The sequence below is a fragment of the Microcaecilia unicolor genome, chromosome 4, assembly GCF_901765095.1.
Source record: "Microcaecilia unicolor chromosome 4, aMicUni1.1, whole genome shotgun sequence".
In the NCBI taxonomy this organism is placed as follows: Eukaryota; Metazoa; Chordata; class Amphibia; order Gymnophiona; family Siphonopidae; genus Microcaecilia; species Microcaecilia unicolor.
In genome coordinates, this window is record NC_044034.1 from 349,940,588 (window position 1) to 349,958,118 (window position 17,531).

At 43.7% G+C, this 17,531-nt stretch overlaps 1 protein-coding gene across 1 annotated transcript in view; it reads right to left on the reverse strand.

Moving 5' to 3' along the window:
• The window catches only part of F5 (coagulation factor V), a 154,502-nt gene that overhangs the window by 110,180 nt on the left and 26,791 nt on the right, over positions 1 to 17,531 (reverse strand). Inside the window, 6 exon segments of the mRNA XM_030202234.1 lie at positions 1,895 to 2,042; positions 3,064 to 3,275; positions 9,491 to 9,592; positions 10,727 to 10,875; positions 15,843 to 15,886; positions 15,888 to 16,009. Coding sequence (XP_030058094.1) covers positions 1,895 to 2,042; positions 3,064 to 3,275; positions 9,491 to 9,592; positions 10,727 to 10,875; positions 15,843 to 15,886; positions 15,888 to 16,009 — 777 coding nt within the window.

Sequence of the window (17,531 nt, forward strand, 5' to 3'; positions counted from 1 at the left end):
ACATCGTAGCCTGCAAGTTGGAAAGAGAGAGGTGACATTTCTGGAGTTATTTCCAGTTTTAGGGGGCTAGTTACTAAAGGTGTGTTAAAAGTCATGCATTATTAGTGTCTTTGGCAAGTGTTGTCTTTGTAGGCAAAGCTACAGCAGTTTCATCATCCCATGATTTCATTCCTAGTTTAGAAGCTCTTGCAAGAGATTTTCCAGAATTAAGGGGTATAAGACTAAGTGGGAACTGCAACAACCTACATAACATGAAGTTTTGATGAAATTGCTCAAAGCTTTGCCTACCATATGTGACAAAATGAGGTGGCGTTATTTAAGACTACTTTTTCACTTGCCTTTTTTGGTGCACTTCGGTTGAGTGAGTATGTTTCAGAAGTTAGTTAATTTAAAGATTAGGTGGTTGGGAGGCGGGGATGGTGCTGGGCAGACTTATACGGTCTGTGCCCTGAAAAGGACAGGTACAAATCAAGGTAAGGTATACACAAAAAGTAGCACATATGAGTTTATCTTGTTTGGCAGACTGGATGGACCGTGCAGGTCTTTTTCTGCCGTCATCTACTATGTTACTATGTAACTACATAAGAGATAACCAGCCACATAATCCTGAATAATCAACACTGGTGTCCAGATGTACCTAGAGCGAATGGTGGGTCCAGAGCCCACCCCTTAACGGGGGACAAGCTAACCCCCGGTTGCTGTGGATGGCAAAGGAAAGGTGGGCCCTTGCTCATGCTGGGTCCTGATCAAGGGTGCAGGTTTGCCCTGATTGGGTTATTATTTTAAATTGCTGGCTGACTGGAATTGCCTTCCGATGGGGGGCGATTCTCAAGGGAGAGAAGGAGGGAACAGTGGTGTTGATTTAAGGCCACCCCACCCCCAGGACCAGGACCCTTCCTGCTCCTCAGAGGTGGCTTGCTTGCCTGTTCTGGCATGGTGGAAGGCGATTCGTGAGAGAATTCTTCAGTACTGGAGATTTTTCTGACGGCTCCTTCGACCGGGTAAGAATGATCCATGGAAGGGGCCAGCACTGTTCTCATAGCTGAGGCAACGTCCGTTAGGCCCAGTAAAATATCCCAAAGGCTACTCCTCCAGCATTCACTGCTCTAGACTCTGGTTTCTCAGCTTCTGCTGGGTCAGCCTAGAGGGAGAAGGTTTTTTTTTTTTTTTTAAGTCGGGTATCCCTTATACTGACCCCCCAGGTCCTTTGAGGTTTGGTACAGGGCAGTCTCAGGTCAACGGATTACAGCGGACAGATGTGAAGCATTTGTTTACACTTTCAAACAACAACAAAACCAGGGGACACAAGATGAAGCTAGAATATGGTAGATTTAAAACAAATAGGAGAAAGTTTTTCTTTACTCAGCGTGTAGTTGGACTCTGGAACTCGTTGCCGGAGAATGTAGTGTCCAATAAAAAAGGTATCATCTTATTTTCTTTTCCACGTTTTATTTTGTTTTATTTCTATTGATCGCATTAGACTGAGCACTAAACAGCTGCAAGCTATAAAACCTGAACTGAATCATAAATCAGCATAACTGAGCCTGTTACACTTCCCTTGTATTTGTTGTCATTCTTCCATTTTGGTTTTCTACAAGTCAGAATGGATAACTTCATTCGTGCAGCCTCATTTAATAAAATTCCTCAGGTTTTTAGAGTCTAGTGTGGTAAACCCCGTGGAGGTCAAACTACGCTTCTGAACATGATTGGGAAATCAGGATTACAGCTTTAGAAATAAAAAAAATGAATCTGATCCCAATAAATCTGACAGTCAAATAAGGGAGGAAACGTCACGCTGGCTAACGAGAACTTCATTGTCCAAGTGAGTAAAGGCTAAGTTGAAGAAATAAATTGTGATGTCAACTTTCAAAGCACAAAACAGATTAATACTCACTGCTCAGGACATTGGAGCTGTAAAAGTTTGGATCTTGTTTAACCGCCGAGGCATCTTTTCCTGCACTCTTAAGGTTTGCCTCAAAATACCAACTTTTGTTTTCATCGAAGACAGCAAACGCTGTCTGCTGCTCAAGATCTGCTTTTCTCTGTAAGACGAGCCATATTCACAGAATTAAAATCGGTAGCCCCGGCACCATCTCATACTGCTTCAAGAAGACTCCCCCACCCCCCACCCCCGCAGCAGTTGAAAAACATCTCTATATATAAAAGGCACCATCAACGTTCTAATGAAGCCTCCAGCCGGAAGTGTGATGCGCCAGAGATATCCGGTTTCCCCATGAGTGTCTGCCCCGCCCTCACTCTCTCTGTAACACAAACAGTGAAGGAAAACAGCACAGCACGAAATCGCTCTCTCTGTAACAGTGAAGGACTCAGAGGGGGGAGGGGAGACAGACGCCCTCACTCTCTCTGTAACACAAACACAACACAGCAGGAAACTTAACACTGAAGGACTCCACTCGGAGGGGGGAGGGGACAGACAGTACAGGGGAAGGGAGAGAGGGAAGAGGGCAGGGACACACACACTCCCACATGCACACTCTGAAGAAAACCTTGCTAGCCCCCGTTTCATTTGCATCAGAAACGGGGCTTTTTTACTAGTACTTTTATAAGACTGCTTTTAACTGTTTTAATTCTCTGTTCATAATAATTTGACCTGCACACAGACATTTCTATTGTATCAATTCAGTTTTCTTTTGGAAACTTATTTTTTTTTTTCATTTTTTCATGTTTATTTTTTATTTAACCAAAAAGATAAATATTGAACACGTGGATTAACTCTACAAAAGGGACCCATTTGACCTGCACACACCAAAAAAGTGGAGAACAAAAGACCTCAGAGTTATCACTCAAGGCACCAGAGGTTTAAAGCGTTGAGCACAGCACATCACCACAGATCAGAAAAAAAACCTCCACTTTCTATAGTGTACACCAATCTCTTCAATTCCCAAACAGCATAAAAAACACACGTGTATCCACAGGTAAGAAATTCACAGTCACTGAATTCCATAGCTAAAATACTTTTTTTTACCCCTGAAAACTGCTTTCAATTTGTCTTTCCTATTCTCTAGGTTTTCAGGCCTCACCCACTCCGTTAAGCTGCCGTACCTGATTACCTCGTGTGCCTAAAGACATGCTCTTGCAGATCAGAAGTGGCCCAACCAAGCCAGAGGCAATATCCCTGGTCATGTCTACAGCACTGTGATATAACCTTGTTAAACACTGAGGGTCGTTTGCTGTTGGCTCATCGGTGTCCAGTATGTTCCACTGGTAATTGAATGTTTCCCCGGGGTTCACCGCTTGGTACTGCGTTGTATTGCCTGAAAAAATTAACATCAAGGTCAGGTATACATAAAAGGTAGCACATATCAGTTTGTCTTGTTGGGCAGACTGGATGGACCGTGCAGGTCATTCTCTGCAGTCATCTACTATGTTACTATATAAAAAGGTTGGTGTGACAGATTAAATAATAAAGGGTTTGAATAAGTACATAAGTAATGCCACACTGGGAAAAGACCAAGAGGCATATTTTCAAAGCACTTTGGGAGGCTAAGTTCCATAGGTTTCTATGGAACTTTGGGAGGCTAAGTGCTTTGAAAATGAGCTTGCAAGGGTCCATCGAGCCCAGCATCCTGTCCACGACAGCGGCCAATCCAGGCCAAGGGCAACTGGCGAGCTTCTCAAACGTACAAACATTCTATACATGTTATTCCTGGAATTGTGGATTTTTCCCAAGTCCATTTAGTAGTGGTTTATGGACTTGTCCGTTAGGAAACCGTCCAACCCCTTTTTAAACTCTGCCAAGCTAACCGCCTTCATCACGTTCTCCGGCAATGAATTCCTGAGTTTAATTAATGGGTGAAGAAAAATTTTCTCCAATCTGTTTTAAATTTACTACACTGTAGTTTCATCGCATGCCCCCTACAGTAAAAAAAAAAAAAATTTCTAAAGACACAGACAAGGGTGGTTCAATCATCACAAATTTAGTCTCACTGCTCACTTAGGGCACCTTTTACTAAGTCGCGCAGGCACCAAAATGGACTTACCGCCCGACTACCGCATGGCTTTTGCGGTAATTTCATTTTTGGCGCGCGTCCGATACGCTCGTCTGAAAAATATTTTTCATTTTCGGACGCGCGCCAAGTGGCATCTGATGCGCGTAGGTCGCTACTACCCAAATTCTTTACCGCTAGGTCTATGGCTGGCGGTAAGGTCAGAGACTCAAAATGGACGTGCGGCAGTTTTGATTTTGCCACACGTCCATTTTCGGTGGGGGGAGGGAGGGAAGAAGCCTTTTTTACAGGTGCACTGAAAAATGATTCTGCGCGCACCCAAAACCTGCGCCTACACTAACAAAAGCCACTTTTCAGCGCACCTTAGTAAAAGGACCCATAGCTCAAACCTCTTCGCGTATAAATTTTTCAGTGTGAGTTGTTTGCCATCCTCCTCATTCTACATCAGTGTTTTCCAAGGTCAAGTCCTGGAGTACCCCTTGCCAGTCAGGCTATCCACAATGAATATGCATGAACCTGATTTGCATACACTGTCTGAGGCCTAGTGATATTTGTGTCTCCAAATCTGTCACATGAGCATCAGGGAAACCAGGTAGGGCCATGGATTCTTTTCCTTGATGTACTCACTGCATTTTAAGGGCACGTGGGTAATTCGATTCCCGGCACAGGCAGCTCCTTGTGACTCTGGGCAAGTCACTTAACCCTCCATTGCCCCATGTAAGCCGCATTGAGCCTGCCATGAGTGGGAAAGCGCGGGGTACAAATGTAACAAAAAAAAAAAAAAAAAATTATATGCAAATCTCTTTCATGCGTGTTCATTGTAGATACTTGGGAAACACTGTTCTTCATTTATTTATTTATTAGGATTTATTTACCGCCTTTTTGAAGGAATTCACTCAAGGTGGTGTACAGTAAGAATAGATCAAACATGAGCAATAGGCAATTACATAGTTTTCCATCAGTTTGGCATGTACATAAGTACATAAGAATTGCCATACTGGGAAAGACCAAAGGTCCATCGAGCCCAGCATCCTGTTTCCAACAGTGGCCAATCCAGGTCACAAATATCCGGCAAGATCCCAAAAAATGTGCAAAACATTTTATACTGCTTATCCAAGAAATAGTGGATTTTTCCATTTAATAACGGTCTATGGACTTTTCCTTCAGGAAGCCGTCCAAACCTTTTTTAAACTCCGCTAAGCTAACCGCCTTTACCACATTCTCTGGCAACGAATTCCAGAGTTTAATTACACGTTGAGTGAAGAAAACGTTTCTCCGATTCATTTTAAATTTACTACATTGTAACTTTATCGCATGCCCCCTAGTCCTAGTATTTTTGGAAAGTGTGAACAGACACTTCACATCTACCCGTTCAACTCCACTCATTATTTTATAGACCTCTATCATATCTCCTCTCAGCCGCCTTTTCTCCAAGCTGAAGAGCCCCAGCCGCTTTAGCTTTTCCTCATAGGGAAGTCGTCCCATCCCCTTATTTATTTGGATTTTGCTCACACCTTTTTTCAGTAGCAGCTCAAAGTGAGTTGCATTCAGGTACACTGGGTATTTCCCTGTCCCCGGAGGGCTCATAATCTAATTTTTGTACCCGAGGCAATATAGAGGGTTAAGGGGTCTTTTTACTAAGGTGTGCTGAAAAATGGACTGTGGTAATGTAGGCAGATCCATTTTTCAGCGCACCTGTCAGAAAGGCCTTTTAAAAAATTTTTACGAAATTGGACATGCGGCAAAATTAAAAATGGCGCACATCCATTTTGGGTCTGAAACCTTACCGCCAGCCATTGACTCAGCGGTAAGGTCTCTCACATTAACCGTGCGGTAATCGCCTACGCAAGTCAAGTCGGAGTTACTGCCCGATTTTCGCCACGTGCCAGAAAATAAAATATATTTTCTGGCATGCGCCAAAAATGAAATTGCCGCATGGTAGCTCCAAATTAATGCAGACGGGGGGGGGCGGGTGGAGGGGGGAGCGGCGGCGGTGGCGACGACCTTGGGGGGGGGAGGATGGCGAGGAAGCTGTCATTTCAAGGAAGGAAGGAAGGGAGGGGGCCGGGGCTGCGTAAAATTCTGATTTCAATGCAGGGGGAGGGGGGAACAGGGAGGGGGGAGCGGCAGCGACCTCGGGCGGGGGGGGGGGGGGGGCAAGGCCATCCATAAAGGACGTGGGTTTTTTTTACGTCCTTGGCATGCGCAGAGCAGCCAGCATAACGCTTGGCTGCTCTGCGCATGCTCTACCGGCCAATTATCCAACGGTTTTACGAAGGATTAGAGAATGCAAGTGAGCTGCAACGAGCAGCTCATTTGCATTCCCTTTCCTTCATGCATAGCCGTTCCCTACCGATTTGCTATGGAATTCGGTACGGAATGGCTCTAACGACGACTTTAGTGCATCCCCCCCTAAGTGTCCTTTTGTATAACTGCAAGAAGGTGTTTACATGGGAGGGGAAAGGGCAGGCCATGGGCATGTTGCCAAGCAATGTGTGCAACTTACAGAACAGGGGCGTAGCTAGACCTCGCCAGGAGGGGGGGCCAGAGCCCGAGGTGGGGTGCACTGTTTAGCCGCCCCCCCACCGCCGCCCCCCCCCCCCGAGCTGCAGCCGCCGCCGCCACCACATCGGACCCCCCCCTGCCAGACCTGCCGGCGTCGAAACAGGTGTAAGTAGGTGTGCCTAAATTTTGGCACATAACTGCTAATTTATGGCACACAAAATTTGTCGTTATAGAATAGTAACTTAATGCACAGATTTTTGGCGCCTAACGTTTAGAACCCTTTATAGAATTGACTCCCATATGTAAAAAGGAAATTTGCATCAAACTGAAGTTCTGTACTTTGTTGACAGGCAGCTTGGAATCGTACATTGAACTAGACCAGATAGGCTAAAAAACTAAACAGAATTAGCCAGGCTTAGATGTGAATACAGGAAAAGGATGGGGATCGAGCCAGCATCTGGGGCAATGTATGAATCTTCCTATATTTTTTTTGTGAATTTAGTTTCCCTCCCCAAGTCACTTTCCTAGCTACTTTATTCAAAATGTGCTTCTTTCCTAGAATCCATTCTCTCCAGCCCTTTCCAGATATGTAGGGGGGATTCTATATATGGCACCTAAAAAATCCATGTGGAAAACATTTCTGCCTAAGCATATTCTATGAGCAGCATATGCTTATTTCTTTATTTAGATTTTGCTCACACCTTTTTCAGTAGTAGCTCAAGATGAGTTACATGTAGGTACCCTGGATATTTCTCTGTCCCAGGAGGGCTCACAATCTAAGTTTGCACCTGACGCAACGGAGGGTTAAGTGACTTGCCTAAGATCAAAAGGAGCAGCAGTGGGATTTGAACCGGCCACCACTGGATTGCAAGACTGGTGCTCTAACCACTAGGCCACTCCTCCACTATAGCAACATTCCATGTAGAATGTCAAATAGCAACAGAATTTCAAATAGTAGCAACATTCCATGTAGACCAACATTCCATATAGAATCTCAAATAGTAGCAACATTCCATGTAAAATCTTAGATAGTAGCAACAGAATCTCAAATAATTTATTTGGATTTTGCTCACACCTTTTCAGTAGTAGCTCAAGATGAGTTACATGTAGGTACCCTGGATATTTCTCTGTCCCAGGAGGGCTCACAATCTAAGTTTGCACCTGACGCAACGGAGGGTTAAGTGACTTGCCTAAGATCAAAAGGAGCAGCAGTGGGATTTGAACCGGCCACCACTGGATTGCAAGACTGGTGCTCTAACCACTAGGCCACTCCTCCACTATAGCAACATTCCATGTAGAATGTCAAATAGCAACAGAATTTCAAATAGTAGCAACATTCCATGTAGACCAACATTCCATATAGAATCTCAAATAGTAGCAACATTCCATGTAAAATCTTAGATAGTAGCAACAGAATCTCAAATAATTTATTTGGATTTTGCTCACACCTTTTTCAGTAGTAGCTCAAGGTGAGTTACATTCAGGTACACTGGATATTTCTCTATCCCAGGAGGGCTCACAATCTAAGTTTGTTCCTGAGGCAATGGAGAGTTAAGTGACTTGCCCAAGATCACAAGGAGCAGCGGTGAGATTTGAACTGGCCACCTCTGGATTGCAAGACCAGTGCTCTAACCACTAGGCCACTCCTCCACTCAGCAACATTCCATGTAGAATCAGCAATAATAGCAACGTTCGATGTTCCACTGCACTAACCACTAGGCTACTCCTCCACTAGCAACATTCCATGTAGAAGCCTGCCCTTGCAGATCAGCCGCGCAGGCTTCTGTTTCTGTGAGTCTGACGTCCTGCACGTATGTGCTGGACGTCAGACTCACAGAAACAGAAGCCTGCGCGGCTGATCTGCAAGGGCAGGCTTCTACATGGAATGTTGCTAGAGGAATAGCAACATTAACGTTCCATGTAGAATCTCAAATAGTAGCAACAGAATCTCAACATTCCATGTAGAATCTCAAATAGTAGCAACATTCCATCTAGAATCTTCAATAGTAGCAGCATTTCATATATTTATTTAGATTTTCCTCACACCTTTTCCAGTAGTAGCTCAAGGTGAGTTACATTCAAGTACTCTGGAGGGCTCACAATCTAAGTTTGTACCTGAGGCAATGGAGGGTTAAGTGACTTGCCCAAGATCACAAGGAGCAGCAGTGGGATTTGAACCGGCCACCTCTGGATTGCAAGACCGGTGCTCTAACCACTAGGCCACTCCTCCACTTAGTCGATACCCTAGTGCCTAAATCTATGCGCCTCCATTTACACCAATGAAAACATGGTGTAAATCCCGGCATGTAGGTTTAGGCACAGAGGCCATATTATATAACAGTGGGTGTAAATTTTGGAATGCCCATGAAACGCCCATTTATCCCGCCCATAACCATGCTCCTTTTTAGCCAGCACGCATTAAAATTTAGGCGCTGTGCATTACAGAATACACTTAGCGATTTGCATACGTAAATTTTAATTATTGTCAATTAGTGCCTGTGAACAACACTGATTGGCTTGTTAAGCCAATTAAGTTACGCACGTTGTTATAGAATATGCTTAGAATCCGGGGGATAATGTATCAACAATTAACAATGATCAGAAACAAAGTAACAGCTTGATATTTACAAGCCACTGAGGGGCTGATTTACACATCCTAAGTTAGATGCCTAATTTAGAAGTTTGTGTTCAGCCAGTTTTAGGGACCTAAAAATCCAGATGAATATAGCTACTTAAATTAAATTTAAGATGCTTAAAACTGAGGCCCTGAAACTTAGGCCAGGTATTGGTACATCCGTTTGAGTCCAGTGTGGCAAATCTGAAACTGAGAGCTTACTTCCCCCCCTTCCTTGACCTGTCAAAAGGCACCTAAATTTAGGTGATGAACCCAGCATAATTTCTAAAATTAAAAAGCAGATCTAGGTACCTAACTCTTAAATTGGGTTTATATTGACAGTTACTGTAGTTAGGACTGGAAGGTTCCTCTAAGTAGGTACATGCATGCGCACAGCACAAACCTGTGAGATCTGGAGGGTAAGTAGCTCCTTCTGCAGACTTGGGTAAGGTCACACCATGAGGGTAGATGCTGTAGGGCCGACTGGCTTTATTTTGAATACAATCTATGTGCATGGAAAGACAACAATCCTCAGTTCAGGGAGCCACATCACCTGGTCTTTGCATTATATTCATGTAATTCATTACTATTTACTATAAAACCTCTTTTCATAAAATAGACTCAGACACCCTCAAGGACATCCTGATTATAGCCAATTCAAAAATCCATGTAAAAAAAAAAAATCTGATCCCCGCACAGTAAGGAGTAAGCACATTCAAGCTAGACTATGTCATTTCCAGAACCCAAGAACACTGGACAGTCTTTGTAAACTGATCATTTAGAACCCCCCCCCCCCCCCCCCAACACACAAAAATAAATACAAATTTATATGTCGTGCATAGATTTGTTTGCTTTGATTTATTTTTTATAGAAATCATTTCCTGTTTACAAAACATTTATTGTTGTTACTTTGGGTTGTGGCCTGAATAAGCTGTAAGGCAAAATATTTAAGGGGTCCTTTTACTAAGGTGTGCTGAAAAATGGGCTGGCTAGTGTAGGCACGCGTTTTCTGAATGTGCAGATCCATTTTCCAGTGCACCTGTAAAAAATTTTTACTCAAAAAATGGACGTGCGGCAATAAAAATTGGCGCGCGTCCATTTTGGGTCTGAGACCTTACCGCCACCCATTGACTTAGCGGTAAGGTCTCCTGTGGTTAACCGTCTATGCGCGTAGAATGACAATCACCGCCCAGTTTCCGCCACACGCCAGAAAATAAAAACTGAATTTACCGCCCAGGCCACGTGGTACCTGGGCGGTAACTCCAAACTGATGCGTGCTGGGTGAGCATAGGCGCCCACGCAGCTTAGTAAAAGGGCCCCTAGGATAGCTGCCGCATTTTTACCATGTAACGACTTTCTCCCGGAGAATACACTGATAGTTTAAAGACAGCCTGTGGCATGTGTGTTTGCCAAATGCATCGGTAATCTTCTCTTCTGTAAGTGAACCGTGCAGAATATTATATATAAGTATAAATATTGGACTCAATATTTTAAAAAAGCGGAGCTCCTACATTTAGGGCCCTGTTTACAAAGCCTCGCTGTAGGCGCGCTAACTTTTTAGTGCACTCTAACAATAGAGACACCCATTATTGTCCTATCGGTGTCCAGGAAGAAATAACATGTAGGAGCATAAGAGTGCCTACCTTTACGCTGTCTCTGACTTGGGCTCTGATAATAGGGCCTAGGATTCCTGCATCCACACTATTCTCCACGTGTTTGCTGAAGGTTTGGTCTGTGTATTGCCGAAAAACTGCCTTCTTATATTGCTTCTTTTGCTGGCAAAATGTCCTGGGAATGAAATACATAGGAACACAGAATATCATGGCGGCTGGAGATCATAAAAGGCCCAGTGCTGTGGATCGCCACGTGATGGGACTCAAGACCCATTCCTGATGCCCTTCAGGTCAACTAGGGTTGGGGAATCTCTAGAGGTAGTGTTCATAGCTCCTGGGGAGGGGAGGGGGAGGAGAGTCTCAGTCGCAATACAGAAGCAACACCTACTGGGTAGACTAAAGGTTCATGATTACAAGTTCTCAGGAGAAAACATCACTAGGTAGTTGAGACTGAAGGCTCCAGGTATCACGTTTCAACCTTCTCCTATATGAGCACGCAGTTCTGGAATACACCACCACGCAACCTGAAAATGATCTACAAATTAACCAACTTCCGCAAACAATTGAAGACTCATCTCTTTGAGAAAATTTATTGCAAGGATCAAAACACATGAAGTCCATACATACTAATAGAAATGCATCAATACACTCCCTTCTGAATTTCTCTTACCCCGTATTTCCACCACACTTCAAACTCCACCTACAGATAAAATGTTATACCCTATGTTCTCTTGAAATTGTTCTATCGCCTTATCTTTTCCCCATTGTAACATCACATTTTTGACGATTTTTGACTTGACTTTGTCTTCCCATAACTCCTCTCAATGTAACCCATAATTGTACTGTAACACACTGTATTTCCATCCTTCACAATGTATTGTAAGCCACACTGAGCCCGCAAATAGGTGGGAAAATGTGGGATACAAATGCAATAAAATAAATAAACAGAGGCAGGTTCCAATTAAGCTAGAAACCCAAAGTACTAGAGGAAAACTGGCAGGCTATAAGCAGAATATATACTGGCCCATCCAGTCTCTTCCCTTCCCCACAGCTAAAGGCCTTCTGTGTTTATCATATGTTTTTGCAACCTCCCCTGAGTAGGGGCGCAGCAAGACAGTCAAATTTGGGTGGGCCTGAGCCCAAAATGGGTGGGCACAGAATTCAGCCCCTCTTGGCCCCCTTCTGCTCTTCTTTCTGCATTCTGCCTCTCCCCCTACCCTCAAACACAAAATATTAAATACCTGAGCTAGTGGGGATCCCCAAACTGTACCAGCTGAAGATTTCCTCCTCCTCGGGCAGCCAGTGCTCTTCAAAACAGCAGCTGGCAGTACTTGACTTGAGCTGCCAGTAGTCCGTACATGCTCAGTGCTTCCGCATAGGTAAAAACTGAGCATGTGCAGAGGGGCTGGCGTGTGGTGCCAGCTGCCATTTTGGAAGAGCATTGGCTGCCTGAGGAGGAAATCTTGAGCTGGTGGGGATTCCCACCAGCCACAAGAGTGTCACAAACTTGGGTGAGCGTGAGTCCAAATTGGGTGGGCCACAGACCACCCAGGCCCACCACCTGTAGCTACGCCACTGCCCCTGAGAAATTATTCTATAGTTCCACAAATCTTTCTGTGAAAAAAAATATTTCTTTATGTTGTTCCTCAGTCTACCCCTGGGAGCCTCATATGATGAGCCCTTGTTCAACAGCTACCTTTCTGCAGAACATTACTTGCTTCTTCTGTATGACTTCCCTGGGTAGATTTGGGGAAAACCACTGCTTCATGGAATCCTCCTTCTTCTTGGGATTCTGACAGGTTCTTGTGATCTAAATTAGCCACTGTTGGAAGCAGGATACTGAGCTAGATCGACCTTTGGTTTGGTCCAATATGGCAATTCTTATGTCTTTTCAGCTTCCATCATATATTGTTTCTCCTTCCTTTCCTCTGTATTTTTTATTTTTTTTGTTACATTTGTACCCTGCGCTTTCCCACTCATGGCAGGCTCAATGCGGCTTACATGGGGCAATGGAGGATTAAGTGACTTGCCCAGAGTCACAAGGGGCTGCCTGTGCCTGAGGTGGGAATCGAACTCAGTTCCCCAGGACCGAAGTCCACCACCCTAACCACTAGGCCACTCCTCCACTTTCTACTCTTTCCTTTCTAAATCTGTATGAGCTCCTGGCTCCGCCCCCTCTGCCCATGAAAAGGACAGTATTCCATCTTGCTCCAGGACAAAGCAATGATCCTGTTGCAGCTCTGGAAAAGCACTAGTCTTTTCACCCTGAAAATACCCTCCTAAAAGAGGGTACTGCACTCCCAAACACCTAACTCCGAGCTGCCTCTATCTGTGGAACTACTTTTCTTATCTCTGCAATGAGCTGATCCTGGTTAAACTTCTACCTTCTCTCCACTGATACAGCTCACAAAACTACAGGGTTCCTTTGTGCTTAGATCTATGACTTGCATTTTAAGGGCCACTTTTACTATTACAATTCCTGGCGCGGCAATGCCGACAAAGCCCATTCACTTAAAATGGGCTTCACCGGCATTGCAAAATGGGAATTGCTAGCGCAGTTTGGTAAAAGATGCCGTATATGATTTACGGATTTGGTGACCTTAAAGCTCCATGTCATGGAAGGATAAGGTGAGTCAGTCTTTATTTTATCTATTGTATGTGAGGGGAATGTTTACAAAAAATTGTTTGGGAAACAGTGGGGGATCATGACTAGGGGATTTTTTTTTGTCTAGGGTGCTGGAAATGAAGGATGAAGGGGGAGGGGCATGCAGTTTATATTTTTTTCTTTCTTTCTTTTTAATTAATAAGAGAACTTAGCTGGTATGCAGTGATTTTCAGCATTAACCGCCAAAAGAGCTGATATAAGAAAATGCAGTATGACATTACCTCACAATTACACAATCTGCAACGAGTGTGTAATTATAACAAAGAAACTATCAAACACATCACTCCAGTATAGTGTCACACTGGGGATTCAGATCTGAAAGGTAAAATATTTTACATTTTAAAAAATAGCCTCAGTGTAACAGGGAGCCTGACTTTTATGCTCCACTGTAGATATCACCATCACAGGCTTCCACCACCTTCCGAGAAAAAAAAAAAACACAGAGAAAAACTCCCAGAATATTTCAAAAATTGTAAAGAAGTGGGAGAAAAGTCTGTGTTTAAAAAAACAGAAGGGAGGGTAACACAATTTAACACAATACAGATCCAAATACCCACGACACTAAATCTCACTATGAATATAAATCACCCAAATAGACACTAATTAGCAATCCCTCACTAGACTAAAATCCTCATGCAAGTAAAGAAAACTCAAAATAGAGCAAAATCTTATGAGGCTGTATTTCTGTCAGGACAATTTGGATGTTCTGAGCTAAGTAAATCCATTCATTAGTAAGGATGGAAGTTTAAGCAATTCTAGTAATGTTATAAGAGTTTTTGCTCTATTTTGAGTTTTCTTTACTTGCAGGAAGGCTTCTCTGTTTGAATGAGGATTTTAGTCTAGTGAGGGATTGCTAATTAGTGTCTATTTGGGTGATTTATATTCATAGTGAGATTTAGTGTCGTGGGTATTTGGATCTGTATTGTGTTAAATTGTGTTACCCTCCCTTCTGTTTTTTTAAACACAGACTTTTCTCCCACTTCTTTACAATTTTTGAAATATTCTGGGAGTTTTTCTCTGTGTTTTTTTTTTTTCTCGGAAGGTGGTGGAAGCCTGTGATGGTGATATCTACAGTGGAGCATAAAAGTCAGGCTCCCTGTTACACTGAGGCTATTTTTTAAAATTTAAAATATTTTACCTTTCAGATCTGAATCCCCAGTGTGACACTATATTGGAGTGATGTGTTTGATAGTTTCTTTGTTATTACCTCACAATGAAATGTGTCCTTGATACATTTTAGTAAGTAGGCCTCCATTTATTGTAACATAAAACTGTGTTAAGAGCAGACAATTTTTAGTTTAATAAATCATCCACCAGGTTTGGCTGGAGAGTTGCACAGAGCAATGCTAATTCTAGCTGGATAGATTTAGCTGAGTTTTCAGCTAAGTTCACCTCTAAATTCTCCTATTGGAAACCAGTTAAAAATAGCCTATCTTGCCTGCTGGACAATTGACCCCTTAGCTTATGCTGTTCAATCACAGCTAATCCTCCTATTTAAGACACTGTGAGATCACAGGTATTTCTCTGCATAGAGAAAACCTGTAAGAACAGTACAGTGTAAGACGGGTCTGAGTAAAGCCCTGTCATGGTCCCTGCCTTTACATAAGTGTTGCCTTAGTGGGACAAACCGAAGGTCCATCAAGCCCAGTATTCTGTTTCCAACAGTGGCCAAGCCAGGTCACAAGTACTTGGCAAGATTCTAGAACAGTAAAACAGATTTTATGTGGTTTATCCTAGAAATAAGCAGTGGATTTCCCCCCAAGTCCATTTTAATAATGGCTTATGGACTTTTTTTTTAGGAAGATATCCAAACTTTTTTTAAACCCCACTAAGCTAACTGTTTTTACCACATTCTCTGGCAACGAATTCCAGAGTTTAATTACAAGTTGAATGAAGAAATGTTTTCTATGATTTGTTTTAAATTTACTACTTTGTAGCTTCATTGCGTGCCCCCTAGTCCTAGTATTTTTGAAAAGAGTAAACAAGCAATTCACGTCTACCTGCTCCACTCCTCATTATTTTATAGACCTCTCCCCTCAGCCGACTTTTCTCCAAGCAGAAGAGCCCTAGCCATTTCAGCCTTTCCTCATAGGGAAGTCGTCCCATCCCCTTTATCATTTTCGTCGCCCTTCTCTGAACCTTTTCTCATTTCACTATATCTTTTTTGGGGATGCAGTGACCAGAATTGCACACTGTATTCAAGGTGCAGCCGCACCATGGAGCAATACAAAGGCATTATAACAGCCCTGTTTTTATTTTCCATTCCTTTCCTAATAATACCTAACATTCTATTTGCTTTCTTTGCCATCACAGCACACTGAGCATAGGGGTTTCAAAGTATCATCAACGATGACTCCTAGATCCATTTCCTGGGTAGTGGCTCCTAATGCGGAACCTTGCATCACGTAGCTGTAGTTCGAGTTCCTCTTTCCCACATGCATCACTTTGCACTTGCTCACGTTAAACATTTCTTTTACCTGTCAGCATTTTCAGGAAAGGAATAAGTATAGTCCCAGATAATTTTCTTCTGCAGCAATGAAGTACTCCCAGGTTTTCATGTGACGTCTTTGCTGCATGGTGAATTTCTTCCGTACCATTGCTTTGCCCGTGCATGTTGTTGTCTTGAGGTAACCATGCATTCCAGCTGTTTCAGAACAAAGAGGCAGTCAAAAGGTTGTTTGTTACTGTAAGCACTAGAAATTACTGTAAGCAACAAATTACCGTATTTTTTGGACAATAAGACGCACTTCCCCCTCCCCCCCAAATTTGGGAGGAAAATGGGGGGTGCGTCTTATAGTCCGAAGGTAGAGATTTAGCAGGCCGCCCACCCTCCGAGTTCGGGATCACCCTCCCTAGGGTTACCTCCCCTCCCCCCGGCCCCGTCACCACCTCTCCCCTTACTCACGCGATCTTCTCTGGTGGTCTAGTGACGTCGGGGCAGGAAAGAGCCCCCTCTTTCCTGCCCAGTGCGCTGCTTTGCATCCTCCTGTATGCTGCCTGTGACGGTCTCGGCAAGATTCAAAATGGCCGCCGAGAATTGAAGTCGTGCAAGGCCACTTCAATTCTCGGAGGCCATTTTGAATGTCGCCGAGACCGTCACAGGCAGCATACAGGAGGATGCAAAGCAGCGCACTGGGCAGGAAAGAGGGGGCTCTTTCCTGCCCCGACGTCACTAGACCACCAGGGAAGATCGCGTGAGTAAGGGGAGAGGTGGTGACATGGCCGGGGGGAGGGGAGGCAACCCTAGGGAGGGCGATCCCGAACTTGGAGGGAGGGATTCGGACAAGATGCACCGGAGCACCTAGGTTTTAGAGGAGGGAAAAAGTGCGTCTTATAGTCCAAAATTTTTTTTTTCCTATTTCCCTCCTCTAAAACCTAGGTGCATCTTATGGTCCGGTGCGTCTTATAGTCCGAAACATACGGTAATTTTTTTCTTCCTCTGCTGCTCTTTTCTATACTGAATGCTCAGGCATAGACTATCAGAAAAATTATTCCTGAATGACACTGTCCAGACAAGAAAAGCTCCAGCTTTGTTTCTTAAGATCTGGTGAGGGAACTTATGTAGTGAGAAAAGCACAACATCCTGTCTGGATAATTTTTATGAGGGTGCATTGAAGGTGATGGTAGCTAGTTGAATGTCTTTCCCCTTATCAAGATCAGTAGGGTTATCACTTTCTCTGTTACTCTTTTCAAAATAGTACTCTTTCACTAGTCATTTTTTAAATAATTATTATTACTAAGTGTCATGAATCACCTAGCCACCCGCCTGGGGTTACCCTGCGGCCACTTAGAGGGGTCTATCCCCATGAGGTCATAAGTACATAAGTAATGCCACACTGGGAAAAGACCAAAGGTCCTTTAAGCCCAGCATCCTGTCCATGACAGCGGCCAATCCTATCCTTCAACCAATTTTTAATCCACAATAGAACATTTCCTCCTATCCCATGACCCTCCAATTTCCTCTGTAGCCTTTCATGAGGTACCTTGTCAAACGCCTTTTGAAAATCCAGATACACAATATCAACCTGCTGCTTGTGCTCTACACTAACACGCTCCTCCCACCAACTGGATCACAACCGTCTCTGGGCAAGTCTCCTGCTCTCAAATTATCCCCAGTGATTTCTAGGTTACTGGAGCCACCCTCCCAGTAGTCCCACAGTTCCCAG